This window comes from Phascolarctos cinereus, unplaced genomic scaffold (genome assembly GCF_003287225.1).
Source record: "Phascolarctos cinereus isolate Bilbo 61053 unplaced genomic scaffold, phaCin_HiC Scaffold_4;HRSCAF=312, whole genome shotgun sequence".
Taxonomy (NCBI): domain Eukaryota; kingdom Metazoa; phylum Chordata; class Mammalia; order Diprotodontia; family Phascolarctidae; genus Phascolarctos; species Phascolarctos cinereus.
Window position 1 is genome coordinate 332,193,934 of NW_027555847.1, and position 15,988 is coordinate 332,209,921.

Below are 15,988 nucleotides of genomic sequence, written 5' to 3' on the forward strand. Positions count from 1 at the left end.
TGACCAAGACATGGACTTGTTTCAATCTAGAAGCTGTGGAAGTAAGAATCAAGGAGCAAACCCAGACCTCAGCTTTCCCTGGCACAGTGAGTCACGTGGCTCGTGCAGAGCAGGTAGAGGATGTTAACTCCAATAATCCTACATATTTTCTCCACGTGTGAAGGACTAAGCTGAACATACTGGTCCCACAGATTTTGCTAAAGATGCCAAAGACTCGATCTGGTCTCTAAGGCATCAGCTTATGAGTCACTCATTCCCTAAAATCTTATAATTCCATCATTAGTACTAGTAGTTCTATAAATTGTAAGGTAAGTGTTATAATATAGCTCTAACAAATTTGCCTGACGGAAGACATGTACATTTGAATACTTTCACCAACTACCATTTTTGTTTCAACATGATAGGCTGAAGCAAATCAAACTTGCGTGTGTCCAAATTTCATCGATTTCATTAACCACTGTACAAGTGTTTGACCATCAAATGGAAAAATACAAAATATTTCATAGGATCATAGACTTAGAGCTAGAAGGGATGTTGGAAGTCATCTCGCACAGCTGAAGCAAAGGCCTTCAGCTCCTTTAGTTATCCTAATTACAACTAATCCTCATTTATTTGGTGTCCACTAAATCATAATTCTGACAGAGGCTTGGTTGACATTTAAATCCATGACAGAAAAAAATGAAAACAGATGAATATAAGAATAAAGGGGTTTACTCCACCAAAAGGGAATAAACTCAGAGTTTAAGATGACAGCATTAGAGCCCCAAAAGGACTTTAGAGGCAGTCTGGTAACTTCAGTTTACAAGGGAGAAAACAGGCCCAGCAAGGTTAAATAATTAGCCTAAGGTCCCAAAGGCAATTCCAAGTCTCAGGCTCTTTTCACTACAGCACACTACTCAAACTGTAATTATAATCAATCAATACCTGGTACGTGTTGTGTTAGTGATCTGATAAACCAATAGTAGTGCCAGGTCCAGAATTTTAGTTTACTCATTGCAAGTTCAATATTGTTCCTACTGAAGCCAAGGTTCTATGATGACTGAGCCTGAGTTATCTTGACATTATAAGAACCAAGATTTTTGGTTTCTTACAAACTCAGCACAACCATGTCTCTCCCTCTTCATACTCTCAGATTTTCAGTTCTCCATTGAAACAGGAAGTCAGGCTAGCAGAGTTAGAGGGCGGATATGGCATTCATACCATGGAAAACATGACTTTAGTGGTTTCCCACCTCTTCCCCCATCCTGGGTCCAATTATTTTTTTAAAGAGGGAAGACACTAACTAGTGAAAGGATCCTTGAGTAAAAGGTTGCTGGTCCATTGTATGTTAAAATAATACTGACTGCCCTTCAGGAACTATTACAAAAACAAGATAAAGCTATCTCCAATGCACAAAAATTTAAATACACACAGCCAAGAAACTGAGACTTCTTTTATGGAAATTGCCAGGTATAGCCACGGCAGTCAAGGCTTAGAAACCGTCATTTAAGTTTTCAAACAAGAATGTGTAAGAATACTTCTGCTAGTGAGATAACAAACTATCCTGTAAAAAGAATTTTTATTAACTTAGATTAATTGCCAACAGCCCTTTTCCTGGTAAATAATCATTACTGTTGTTATACATAAACTAGTTATACATGTTACTGCTTGTTCCTCTGAGATCACTGTATATAGCCTTTAAAGAATAAAAACCAGCTTAAACTGGCACAGAAAATCAAGTGGTCTTGCAACACTTGCCAGACAGTCATACAGAGCTATTCAAGTAATTACAAAATTTGCTTACCAACCATACCAGCGTTAATCTTTTATTTCCTGTAGATTCAGCTACATTAACTCACCCTTTCTGCTTGTTGACTTTTACATTCCTTTCATTTGTGTATTGAAAGATCAACCACTGTGTGAACTCTAACACCCCCCCCCCCAAATGTTCAGCAACAATTACTTTGGAGAGGTAACAACCATTTTCTAGTGAGACCCTTTCTTTCCAAACCATTTTAAGATAAAAAGTGTCAATAAGTGTTTAAATCATTTTTTTAAACTTCCCTTTCACGGAGAAAGGAAATTCTACCCAAATTTGTTCTTGATTGCCAACAGACTTCTGCCTCCTTTATGAAACTTAAATAATAAAGTCCTGCAAAAAAAAATAAGGAAATTAAGAGAGGCAGCATAGGCTAGTGGAAGAAACACTGACCTTGGAATAATAGGCTTAGAGAGGGTAGCGGGCTTGGAGATCTTCAATCCCCTTTACTTATACAAAAAGAAACTGAGGCCCAGATAAATTAGGGGTCGCACGTAAAGTAGCAGAGCTGTGATTCAAATCCAGGTCCTTTGGATTTCAATCCAACAAATCAGGTTTTCTTTCCACTAAACCAGCATGGGTAAACATTCCAGATCTGACTCACTTCTTTAAAATACGGATAATTAAAAATGTCTTTCATTTACCTAGAACTTTAACGTTTGCCAAGGTACTGTATTTATATGATCGCACTGGATCCTCCAAACTACCCCGCGAGTTCTTATTATCGGAGCCAGGCTCAGAGAGGTTAAGGGCCACCACTACAGAGAAGGGTCCGAAGCAGGATTTGAACTCGGTTCCTTCCAGCTCAGGAAAGGCTGGCTGGCGCCCCCGGGGTGGGATTCTGCTTTGTGAGCCAGGAAGCACCGTCGGTGACTGCCCCCTCCAGGGATCTCGGGGTCTTTGGGACCCGCAGCCCACCTCCTCAGGGCCCGGCCAGGGGCGGGCTCTGCCGAGAGTCCGGCCCAGCCCCGAGGCCCGGGGGAGCCGCTTCTCACGGCCCCGCGGCCCCGCCTCTCCGCTCCGGGAGGGCTGGCCGAGAGGACAAAGCCACAGCCCCCGGGACCCCGCTCTGGGCCGCCGCCTCCTCTCCGCGCGGCTCGGGGCGGGGAAGGCCGGCTGCCTCGCCTCCCGCCACCCCGCCCCTCGTCTCCGACTCCGCAGAAGGAAGCCCATAAGTCGAAGGAGGACAAGCAAGTGGCACGAGCCCCGGAAGTCACCAAGCCGGCTTCCCCCCGTTGACCCCGTACTTGAGGTCGCGGCCCCGCGTGGCCGCCGAGGAGGCCGGAAGTGAACCCGGCGCGCCGGGCCCGGCGGCCCCTCTAGCCCTCTCAGCCCCTCGGGCTTCCAGCCCAGCCCGGCCCCCCGCCCCCGCGTCCCCGCCCCCGCTCAACTCTATGGCCGAGCGGAAGGAGCCCGGGCTTCCTTTTTCCCGTTTCCGGTCGGTCGGCCGAGCCTGGGGGAGCCGGAGTCCCAAGTAGAAGGTGGGGAAGTGGGGTGGTGTGTTGGGGTGTGCACTGCCCCGAGGCCTGGCGGGGGTCGGCGGGAGCGGGAGGCCGCGGGCAGGTGGGCTCCGAGCTGGAGGCGCTGCCTACCTGTTCGGCTGCTCCGGGGGGCGTGGGTGTGAAGGCGGCGGCGCCGGCGCCTCGGGGAGGGGACGGAGAAGGCCCGACCCTTCGCCCCTACGGCTTCCCCCCTGGAAGCTCCAGTCCCAGGGTCCTGCGGCTCCTGGGCTTGCCCAGGCTCGTCCGCCGGCCCCCAGGCCAGGAGGCTCCCACTCCAGTCTCCCTTTGTAGGATAAGGCATTCTCTCCAGCCTCTTAAGTCCGAGTGTTGGGGTCTCCGAGTGGTTCCTAGGGCAGGGGCGCAGGGTGGGTGGGGGAACCAGCAAAAGAAAAGATAGGAAAGGAGGCACAAGTGGTGGGAGATGGTTGAATGCCCCGGGGACTCTAGTGGAGGGGCATTTCCTTTTTGCTATAGTGGAAAACCTCGTGGCAGGGTGGCCTACTGAGTGGATACTCTGGGCGCATGACGTAGATGGAATCCAGCCTCTGATACTGGCCAGTACTGGCTGTGTGACCCCGGGCTAGTCATGTACTCGAGGCTGGACACATTTATATTCTTAAGTTGAAGAAAAGATATCAGCCTGCCTTAGAAAAGGAAATTTCTTCATTGGAAATTCCCTAAAATAAGTGAGATTACGTGGTCCAGTTCTCTCTCCTTATTCTCCCTATGAGAAGATACTACTCTATATTATTTTAAACCAATTTAGCAATTGAGAAAGACAGGCTGGTGTAGTAAAAGGGACCCTAGATTGGGAAGAAGATCCTACCACAGTTTACTCAGCCAGTCTTTCACCTCAAAAGGGGTTGCTAATTATTGAGATAATTTGTGTAAAGGCATATTGTGAACTATACAGATGTTTGGCATTATTATTGTTATTTATTTTAATGATGTTATTTGGAAAGTTTGTTGAAAGAATGAATTAATTTGATCTATTCTTTACCTTACATGTCTCTTCAAATCTGCTGGCTTAGTCCTTCCTTACCACAGTTAACAGTGGTCTCATCTCACTTTTGCTGCTAATAGCATTTGGGTGTTGGTTTATAGTATTGTAAAAGTTTGCTAAGAGATAAAGGGACTGGAAGCTTAGTTTTCCATGGGCATGACTAATTTAAATTTTTTTCATTTTTCACCATCATTTTTCTAGTGTAGAACCTCAAGGTCCTCAACAGTGTCAGGAATGGTCCTGCTGTAACATCTTTGGAAAGGTAGTTATTAATTTTTAAAGGTATTTTAATGGCTAGATAAATTACCAATAAATTGTGTGTACTGAATATAAATTCATTGGAGGCTTTATTCATGTGTATTAAATATAGCTAGGAAGTACAGAGATTTGGATGTAGTTGGTATGTGAAGGATGCATATAAATAACTTTAAAATTTATTATGATTACCCTGAAATTTTTTTAACTGATTTTTTTGTTCTTATTCTTACCTCCCCATTCTGTAATGTTAAATCTTCTAAAATTTTGTTATTCTACAAGTATAATAGAAGTAGTAAGACAAAAGAAAAAACAAAGACAAAAAAAAAAGCTAAGAGAAAAGAGATGGGTGAAACATGGATTAGTTTGCCAATCAATGGTCCTTTGGGCAAAATTAGGATAATATGGATCCCAATTGAATTTCTGTGGATGAACATCCATGACCCATTCGTACAAGGATACCTTCCCCTACTCCCAGAAACAGGTGCATAAATAGTGAAAGGTATGCAACCCAGTCTCTTACACTAAATGGAAACTGCTTCTTTTTAACCTAGACCAAATACAAGCTATGTTCTCCCCCAACAACTCTTAAGTGTTTAAAATGCTGGGGACTAGCAAAGGAGTATTTTTGCTTCTATTGCTACTTGTTTCTATTAGAGCTTGCTTAACCTCTTGGAGAAAAATAAAAAGGAAGTAGCAAGTATGAACCAGGCAGTAAACAGCATATTGTCATCTACTTGAGAGGAAGAAAAGAGCCCTAACTCTGAAGTCAAGTGAACCTAGATTCAAATTCAGCTTCTATCACATAAAACCTTTGTGGCCTTAGACAAATCACTCAACTTCCCTGGGCCTTATCTTTAAAATGGACTAGATAGCCTCTGAGGTAACCTGCCAGCTCAAAATAGACTGTTCTGTGACATGGTATAATTGGCATATGATTTTGGACATTGTAACAACATGGACCTTTTATCCTCTCAGCCCCAGACATGGAGCTGCACTGCTATACATTATTTATTTCAGCTCTAGGATCATCTTCATGCCCATCATACTTTCGTTTTCATACAACAGATTGGCTATCTTTTGTGATGTAGTTATTGCCTGTACTAGATAGAATGTGTTTGCAAATTGACAAACTATATTCAGATTTTTCTTGGGGGAACTAAATGGACCTTGGGATTCTTAATGGCAGACTGCTGCCAGACGGCTTTGCCTTGAATATAGCAACCATGTGTGAGAGTACTTTTAACTTTAATATAAGTTAAAACAAATTAGAACGTTTATAGAGTCTTATTGCTGAAGTGAACTTCATATTCTCTCACTTTATATCCAAATGCCCAAAATAAATGATTTAATGCTTCTTTAAAAATCTTTAAATATGTAGTTTCAAATACATATTTACTTGATGTTCATTCAGTACTTTGTCATAATATGGTAATAGAAATAATGGGGAATTTGAGGGTTAAATTACTGCCTATGTAGTTTTTTGTGTTTGTGATTTTAATATTTGGTTAACCAAGCAGACTTTCTCTGATTTTACATAGGATTTTTCCAAGGACAGCTACAGAGATGATTGATGTAAAAGCTTGGGCTGAGTATGTTGTGGAGTGGGCTGCAAAGGATCCATATGGCTTCCTTACTACAGTGATTTTGGCTCTGACTCCACTTTTTCTAGCAAGTGCAGTACTGTCTTGGAAACTGGCAAAGATGATTGAGGCCAGGGAAAAGGAGCAGAAGAAGAAACAAAGACGTCAAGAAAACATTGCAAAAGCCAAACGGCTAAAGAAGGATTGAGAGAAAAATTAGGTTAAGAAGAAAACCCTTCTCGATTAAAAAGTCTACAGTTAGAGAAAAATCATTCAAAATTATGCAGTTCTTGAAGAAACACTAGGGTGCTTTTGTTGTATTTTATAACATTGTTATCCAACTAAGTTTGACCATGTGAGAAAATTTAAACTCTAACCTCAATGCTATAACTAGTAATTTTTCAGCTTGGGTACAGGAACTTGTTGGTGCCTGTCAGCTGATATTTATACTGCAAATTCCTTAACTCATTTTGCTGTTGCTTTTTGGTAGCTCATGTGCTAAAGTGAATCTTACGTTAGAGAAGAAAATGTCTTAAGAATGTGAATTGTTGTCTAATAATGGCTTAAGTTTAGGATCCTATTTATGGACAAAGATTTGGAATATTGAAAATTAAGGGTTTTTTCCCCCACTGGGGGATAGGAAAAATGTTCTTCAGGTTTTTTTTAAACATTGTTTTCATGATGCTTGGATGAATTTATGATACATTATGTTGTATAATTTGTTCCACTAAGGCAGATCACTTCCTTTGCATGTTTTCTTCATCCTCTGCAATTGTTGTTGATGTCATTCCATAAATCTTTCAGAGGATCCACCCAATGGGCTAGCTGTCTTCCTCTAGTTCTTTTAATATTGGTGCTTGGGAGAACCAATGTAGACTTGGGCTATCTGTCTTGTCTCCTCACTATTAAACTAGCCTACCTCCTTTTCTAATCATGCATGTCCATATGATGTACTTTATCCTATCCTACAGTTCTTATTCACATTTATTTCTTTGATATAGAATCATTTCTGGGGAGCAAAAGCAAATCTTGATCAAGTTAACAGTTTGGATTTCTGCGTTGTTAATGTTAACTACACTTGGAAGATACTGGCAATGTGATTGTAAGACATTTCATATTTGCTTAATTTTAACACACCGTAGAATTGTTCTGTGCTTTCTTTTTTGATTGCATAGCATATTATATATTGCTCAAACAGAATTATGTGCAGTTATAAAGACTGCTATCCATCTTAGGAATTACCTGCAGAGAAGAATTTAGGAGTGATGTAAGTATGCCAAATTTGATAGGATCCAGCTTATCCATACTCGTATTGTACAGAAGAGTGAAATGGTTTTTTAAAAAAAAGTTTTGTTAGATGATTCTTCAAATACATACTTTCTTATACATTATTTCATTTTAACCTATGTGGTAGCAGTCAGGTAACTTCATGTTAAAGGTCAGTTTCTTGAAACATCCTAAAAACAACAAGTCCCAAAGACAAAACAAAACCCTTTTTCATTCGCTCTGTTGGGATGGAAAGACAAGGTATGCAAATTAAATTAGAATGCAAATAGGTTTTTTTAAAAGTTTCAAGCAAAAGGCTAAAAATAACAGTATTTCTCCTTCCCTTTGTGAAAAATAATTGTTTAATTAAATTTTGTGTATGCTTTTTATGACCTAGTCCACTATTAAACTTTAATGGCTATGATAATTTTTTCATTTTAAATAAATTGAAAAATTTTTTAAAGTGTGTTAATCTAGTAATCCTAATTTAAGAAATAAATTAGTTATATAAATAAATTTGATACTTTTTTAAGATGTGGAATGTCTTCATATTTATTAACTGTAATGCAAATTGTTTTTATCAAAATTCTGCACAAATTTCAGCAAAATGAGAAATCTGTCTGAAAATTTACCACATTTTTGAGAATGGCATAGACCATTGTAACCATTGAACTTCCTAAGAAGTAACATTTATACTAACTAGCCACCTTTCATAGTAAGGTGTCTGCAGGGTATTCAAAGATCATTTCTTAAAACCATCCAAGAATGATCTCTCTTCCTTCTTATACCCTGTAGTTGATGCTTATGTTGAGTGCATGTCTTTCATAGGGAATTGACATCTGGATCACTGGTAGGACATGTGCTTTGAGTTTTCATTGTTGATGCTTTCTGCTTCTCTTACGCTGTACAAGTCATAACTTGTTGCAACAAGAATCTTTTTTTTTTTTGGCTCGCAATGGGGTTAAGTGACTTGCCCAGGGTCACACAGCTAGTGTTATGTGTCTGAGGCTGGATTTGAACTCAGGTTCTCCTGAATCCAGTGCCGGTGTTCTATCCATTGTGCCACCTAGCTGCCCCCAACAAAAATCATCTTAGTGTTGAACATTATATTAGTATTTGAACATTGTTTCAGAGCAGGTTTTGGGGTTGGTTTGTTTCTCTTGAATCATTCATGACTATTGGTCTTTTGGTCAGTATTTCCCACCAGTCCTCGCAGTTGAAACATGTAATGAATTCCAACCCTGTGTTATTCTAGTATTTGGAATTTGGGCTCCCAAGTTAAAGTTCTATACCAATTGTTTGTCATAGTTCCTTCAGTTTTGTCCAATACTTGATACCTTCCTGTGAAAATGAGAGAACTACAAAGTGCTAGCCAATTGCTAGAAAAAAAGTTTTTGATGCATTGTTTAAAAGTGAGCTACAGAATAGCTCCAAATGTTTTCTTGAGAACTCTCAAGAAATGTTTACTATGCATCTACTATGTGTGAGGCCAAGCCGGAACCTAGGGATACAAAGACAAAAAATGAAAAATTCTTGCCACAAGGAGCTAGTATAAAGGGCGTGGGGGAGAGGTCTGTTATGGTAAAACATGACATGTAAATACAGGGTAATTTGAGGAGAAAAAACCTTAATCACTGGAGGTGGCAGGTTAGACTTCCTGAGTGAGTTGGAAAGAAGCTAAGAATTCTTAGAAGCAGAAGTGAGACAAGAATATGTTGAAGACATCAAGGACGTGGATGGAAATTACAGGTGGAATGCCAGGTTCAGGACAACTGGTAGACCAGTTTGGCTGGGATGTATAATGTGTGGGGAAAAAAAATAAGGAAATAAAGTTTAGCACACTAGGTTGTGGACAGCTTTGAAGACAAGCAGTAGGGAACCACTAGAAATTTTGAGTAGGTGACTGACAGTCTGATTAGGCCGTAAGTTATTTTGACTTCTGTGTAGAGGATGAATACCAGAAGGAAGAGACTGAAAGATAAGCATTTCAGAGGCTATGAAAATCATCCAGGGTAGTGGTTTTGTGAATAGAAAGGGGAATAGATAAAACACATTGGAAGCAGAATCAACAGTATAGGACAAATGGATGTGGGAGATTAGTCAAGAATGACTTCAGGGCTAAAAAGCATGAAAGAATAGGAAAGTTATGAGTAAGGACAGGTTTAGGGAGTGAGATGAGTTCATTTTGGCCATGCTGAGTTTGATCATTTGGTGGGACATTCAGCCAGTGAATGTTCAACTAGAAGGGGAGAGAGAGGGAGGAAGGAAAAAGAAAGATTTGGTTGGATATATAGTTGTAAGAATCATTGGAATAGAGATAATTAAGACCATGAGATCATCAAAGGAAGGAAAAAGAGAGTTCAGGATGGAGCTTTGAGGAACACCCATACTCAGTACATGGGATAGATGATCTAACACGAGATTGAGAAGGAGCAATATTAGAGAGAGGAGAAGCACTTCCACAGAAGCTAAGGGAAGAAAGATCCAGCAGGATGGGACTGACTCAAAAGTTCCAGAGAAGCCAAGTAGAATAAATAGTGAGTAAAGGACATGAGACTTTGTAGTTAAGAGATCATTGATTATGTTGGAAATAGCAATTTCATTTGAGTTGTAAGCGGAGGTAAGGACATGGAGGCACTGCATGTAGATAACATTACTTATGAGTTTGAATATAAAAGGAAGAAGGAGTGTAGGCTTTAGAATTAGGAAAAACCATCATTTCCAACCTTTTCATTTTTTGGATACAGGCTTAAAGTGCAGGTCTGACCATGTCACCTCTCCTTTTCAATAAAAGTGGCTCCCTATTAAAGTCCTTTGTAACATGGCTCCTTCCTAGCCTTCCAATCTTCTTACACTTTAGCCTCACCCCCACCCTCATGTACTCTTTGATCCAGTGACACTGGCTTCCTTGCTATTCCTTGAACAAGACCAAACTCCCACCTCCAGACATTTTCTCTGGCTGACCCCCATGCCTGGGATGCTCTGCCTCCTCATCTTTATCTCCTGGCTTCCCTGGCTTCCTCCAAGTCCCAGCTAAAATCCAACTTTCTACAGGAAGCTTGTACTGATCTTAAAGCTAGTGCCTCCTTTCTATTGATATTTTTTCTGATTTATCATATATATATATGTATATGTATACACCTATACATACACATATATGTTTGTGTGTGTGTGTGTGTGTGTGTGTATACATATACATACATATCCAGCCTCCTGGCTCCCTGTGAGACAAATGGTCATATTTTACTGCCATCTTGTACACTCCTTAGAGAAGTTCCCTGTCTTCTGTTACTGTAACATACAAAATGTCTATAGCAGTTTATTAGCTACCCTGTATCCTCTTCTCACTGTTTATCCATTCATATCTTTATTTGCATACACATTTTTCCTTTCATATGTCATAGTGTGTATATATATTGTTCTGGTTATTATTTCTTTGGCAATACTTCTTATGTCATCCCAAATTTCTTTATGTTCTCCATATTTGTAATTTTGCTTGTACTATAGTATTGAATTCTATCAATATACCACAATTTATTCAGTTCTTCATTAATGCTGGACATTTGGATTATTTCTAGATCTCAGTAACAAATAATAATGCTTTCTTTCTCTCTCTCTCTTCACATATCTATATCTACATCTAGCCAAATGTCCAATATTAGTGAACGATTAAATAAACTATGATAAATCAATAAAATGCAATTAAAGTGACAAATATGTACAGCATAAAGAAATTTGGAAAGATATATGAAGCATAGCTATATCTTTATGTATAGATAAAGATATAAAGGGTGGTATATTATCTGTCATTGAAAAGAGATAGAAACAATGCAAATGTTCCACATTTGTGAATGTCTGAATAAACTGGTATATCAATAAAATTTAATAGCATCAGGCAATTAAAATGATAAATACGGGGAATATAAAGGAATTTGGAAAGATACATGAATGCAAAGCAAAGAAATAATAATAGAACAATGCAGAGATACACTTGATTATGATGTGTGAAATGAAAAAAATATGCAAATACTGGTGAATGGATAAACTAAGAAGTGAATTCAGACTGAGTAACAAAAAATCATAAGCTCTTACGTTATATGTATATGAATAGGTATAGAGATTGCCATATTATATATTCTATATATATATGTATATATATATAGTATATGCATGTAGTTATATATAAAGTAGCATTATTTGTCCATATAATGATATATACATATGCATATATCTGTAGAGAGATTGTGTGGTATTATCTTTAAGTAAAAAGCACTGGGAGCAATACAAATGTTCAGTATTTGTGAATGGTTGAATACATTTTGGTATATCAATAAAATAGATATCAGTACAGAAGTGGTTGCGTGCGTGTGTGTGTGTGTGTGTGTGTGTGATGGGACTGGCACATGTACAGAATTTCTTTGATGGCAGCCTGCTTCAGGTAGAATCATGATAATGAGTAATGGAAATGTCTTGGAGAGATGTTGGAGCATCCTATAACTGGATATGGTTGGCTAGCCGTATGGTGAATGTGTGGTATGGCGGCTAAGAGTGCTAGACTTGGATTCAGGAAGCCTGGAGTTTGATTCCCATCTCAGATATAATAGCTATGTGACTCTAGGCAAATCATCTTTTTTCATCCTCAGTTTCATCTTCTGTAAAATGGGGACAATAATGGCACCTAACCTCATAGGATTGTTATGAAGATCAATTGCGATAATATATGTATGATGCTTTATAAACTTTAAAGTGCTGTGTAAATGCTGGCTATTGAATAGAAGGCTCTTTGACTGCAGAGGCATTCAAAAACGATTAATGACTTAAGACAGTCATTTCTTCTTTCAGCTGCTTAATATTGGTGCATCTCTGATTCCTTCATTGAAAGTGTCCAGCGAGATACAGTGTTGTAAGGAGAGAGATCTTAGTCCTTCTACCCCTTCTCAGGCCACTGGACCTTCAAAATGAGCTTTAGTCCTTAGCCTATTCACTTGTTCTTTTCTGTTTTACATGAAGGAATTAAAGAATTAAAGGCATCCTAACATCCCAGTGTCCCAGTATCCCAGTCTAGGATGGTTTTGCAGACAGTTCAGCTTCAATGCCTCAAGGAACAAGGTGTGACCTTTAGACCAGGAAGATGTGAATTCAAATCCAGTCTCAGATACTAGCCATGGGACCCTGGGCAAGTCATTTAACATCTGTCTGCCTCAGTTTCTTCAATCATAAAATGGGGATAATAATTGCACCTACCTTACAAGGTTATTGTGAGGATCAAATGAGATATTTGTAAAACACTTGGCAAAATGCTTAGTACATAGTAGGTTCTATGTAAATACTTATTCCCTTCCCTCTTTTCCTTCCCTATTCTCATCTCCCAACCCTAGTAACAAGGACCAGTTCCCCTGAGGCACAGTGGAGCTTTTAAGATAGCCCCAGAAACACTGAAGGGTTAGACATAGAGCCTGTAAACCTACTACAACAAATGCTGATGTTATCTTTACAATAGGCAGCCTTTTCCTATCAATTCTGTCACTTTTTAGGGAACACTTAGATGCAGGAACTTTCATTGTCAATTTAGGTTGGCATCTTCTCTGCAATATATAGTCTTAGAAAGTTACCTAGAACAAACTCAAATAGAAAGGGATCCTTGTGGACAGGATATTGACTTGGAAAACTATGAATTAACACTATCTCTGTTGTGTTGTATTTTTATTGTTAAATATTTCCCAGTTACATTTTAATCTGAATCAGGAGTTCTGCAGGCTGCTTAAGTCTGATCTCTACCAGTTTGACATCCCCAGAGCACTGAGAAGTCAAATGATTTGGCCAGGGGTATGTATATACTCACTGTATATCAGAGAAGCGACTTTGAACATAGGTCTTCCTAATTCTGAGGCCAGCTTTCTATTCAGTACGTCATGCTGCTTAATTCTAATTCTATTTGCTACACATATTTCCCCATACATTATTTTATATCTTGATTATATCATTTATTGTGCAGAAATTTACCTCATCTCTAGTAATTTTTTTCAATTTGTTTAAAAATGTGTCTAATTTTCATAATTGATAAAAATATATATACCATCCCATTTTCTTTAACTTTTTAATCTGTTTTTCTGTACTTTCATGATCTGTCTGGGAATTATTAATGGTATATGATGTGAGATAAGGATCTAAATTTACTTTCTCCCATATTGCCACCTAGCTTTTCTAAAATATATTAAATAATGAATCCTTTCCCCAATTTGTATTTCTTATAGATTTATTCAACAATAATTCTTTGTATGTATTTAATTCTTTTTCTGTGATCTGTTCTGTTCCGCTATAGATTAATGATACCTACTTTATAAAATCTGAGATGACAAGCCTTGTAAAGAAGAAATCAAATGAACCCTTGTTATTCTTTTCTGTTTTCCCATATAAATACCATGATTGCTTTATTTAGCTTTGTAAATAAACCGGTGTTATTTTGGTTGATATTACCTTAAATGTTACTTAATTTAGGGAATATTGCTATTTTTATTATACTAACTTAAAACATTTCATGAGCATTGAATTTCCTTTTATTTATTAAGATCTTTTAAAATTTCTGTCAGTTCTGTTTGAGTTATCTTTATCTAGTATATGTGTGTGTTTAGGTAAACCAATTCTTATATATAATATTTTTGGGGGTTGCTACAAAGAAGCTTTTTTAAAATGATGTTTTCTTGTTCTTTACCAGTAGCACATAAGAATGCAAACAGTTCTGTGAATTTGTCTTAGTATAATGTAACTTTGTAGAACTCTTTTTTGTATCAATTGAACTTCTTAATGAAACCATTGGATACTCTAAGTAAATAACTGTGTGTCCTACAATTATATTTTCACCTCTACTTTTCTCATGTTAATCCATCTAATTTATTTTTTCTGTCTCATGGTGATTGCTTCCATTTCTAATGCTGTATCATCAAGAAGTAGTGAAAAAGGGTAGCCTTGCTTTGTAGCTGTTTCTAGTGGAAATGTTTCCAGCTTTTTCCCATGATATGATATGTTGCATTTGGCTTTTGAGTTGACTTATATTACTATACTGAGGAAAATATTCCTCTATTATTATTCTGTTTAGAATTTCATGGAAAGGCAGTATGGTCTAATAGATAAGCTGCTGGTTGAGTTAGGAAGACCTGGGTTCCAGGACCATCTTTGACGTGTTCTGACTGTGTGATCCTGGGCAACTAACTGTAAAACACAAAGTAGTAAACAAATGCTGATCCGCATTGGCAGAGGAAGTTTACTCACCAGTGAAATCATAGGTCTAAACAAACCAACTAAAAATCATTATTCATTTATTAATGTAAGGACATCAGGTAATTATTGTGGGGAAAAATGGACAAAAATCCAAAATAACCTTCAGAGTTGGAAAGTCTCCCTCTACTTCCACCAGAATGTTGGCAGAATGGCATAAAAGGGAGGAGAGGCATAGGATGCCAAGAATCATAAAGTTCTTCTCCTTAAATTAGGCATTGTTACCTTTATCATGTGATCTTTGGTATTACTGTGAGAGATTGTATGGGGTCATAATGAAAAGAGGGATGGATTTAGAGTTAAAAGAAACAGTTTGAAATCCTAGTTCCAATTTTTACTACCAGTTTGGCTATGGGTAGGTCACTTGAGGAAAAAAAAAACAACTATAAAATCACTTAAGAATATTGATGCAAAAAATAGTGAACAGAATATTAGCAAAGAGGTTATAGCAATATAGTGAAAACATTATTTACTATGACCAGGTTGGATTTACCTGAGGAATACAGGGATTGTTTAACCTTAGGAAAACACAACAGACCATGTGAATGGTGTGTATCAGTATGGGATACAAGGAATGATGGACTTGTGAAGTCAGGTCCAGTCCAATGCTATCTATCTGGATTATATCAGCTCAGTTGCAGTTTCTTGTCCCTAGAGAAGATTATGTGTGAGCATTTGGCAACATAACAGCTATCCGTGTGAATGAAATTAGACCACTGTTTAGTCAGAGCAAAAGCCCAAATAAATATTAAATGCAAATAGAGTAGTTCCAACCCAACTTGCTTAATCAAATTGTCAACTCTGAAAAATGGGATGTGGACAAAGGTAATGCCATTGGTTCTCTCTACATTTCTAACAAAAGTATGATGTGCATTGCGGCCAGGACCTGGTCCTTTATCAGCAATCAGAATTCTCTGTATAAGGTTGGTACTCAAATGCTCTGCCCCACGTTATTACTTTCTTATCCTATATCTAGTCCAGGAGTATAATTCATTTAATTCAATGGCTCAAGCCTCTGTCCTGTTACTATACCTTTGTCTTCTACTCACAACAGGACCATTATTTTGGTAAGCAGTTTAACTGAATTAGATAAAAAGGTAATAAAATGCAAAGCAACAGACATAAATCATAGATCTTGCCTTCCACTCATGCACCAACCCTTCAGATCTACTAGATGGTAAAAACCTGATTTTTGTTGAGCTCTGTTTCCCCTGCCTTTAGTCTCTTCAGCTGCAGACTGGGTCGTGAGACTTTAGGAATAAAGTTTTGAACCTGGGTGACAGGAAGGGTAGAGGTATCCCAGTCA

General features: G+C 38.5%; 1 protein-coding gene across 2 annotated transcripts; it reads left to right on the forward strand.

The window, feature by feature from the left end:
- Window positions 1-3,135: 3,135 nt before the first annotated feature.
- SMIM15 (small integral membrane protein 15) lies at window positions 3,136-14,273 on the forward strand. 2 transcript variants are annotated; one of them, XM_021007257.2, is made up of 3 exons: window positions 3,136-3,279; window positions 4,505-4,565; window positions 6,100-14,273. In XM_021007257.2, exon 3 carries the CDS (start codon window positions 6,125-6,127, stop codon window positions 6,347-6,349), a length of 225 nt encoding a protein of 74 aa, XP_020862916.1. In that variant the 5' UTR covers window positions 3,136-3,279; window positions 4,505-4,565; window positions 6,100-6,124; the 3' UTR covers window positions 6,350-14,273. The 2 variants fall into 2 exon arrangements, with proteins under 2 accessions (XP_020862916.1, XP_020862917.1); XM_021007258.2 differs by having other exon boundaries at window positions 4,510-4,565.
- Window positions 14,274-15,988: the final 1,715 nt, after the last annotated feature.

What these genes read in the sequence shown, in the direction of transcription:
- SMIM15 (XM_021007257.2), top strand. Translation starts at nt 6,125, where the DNA reads ATGATTGATGTAAAAGCTTGGGCTGAGTATGTTGTGGAGTGGGCTGCA.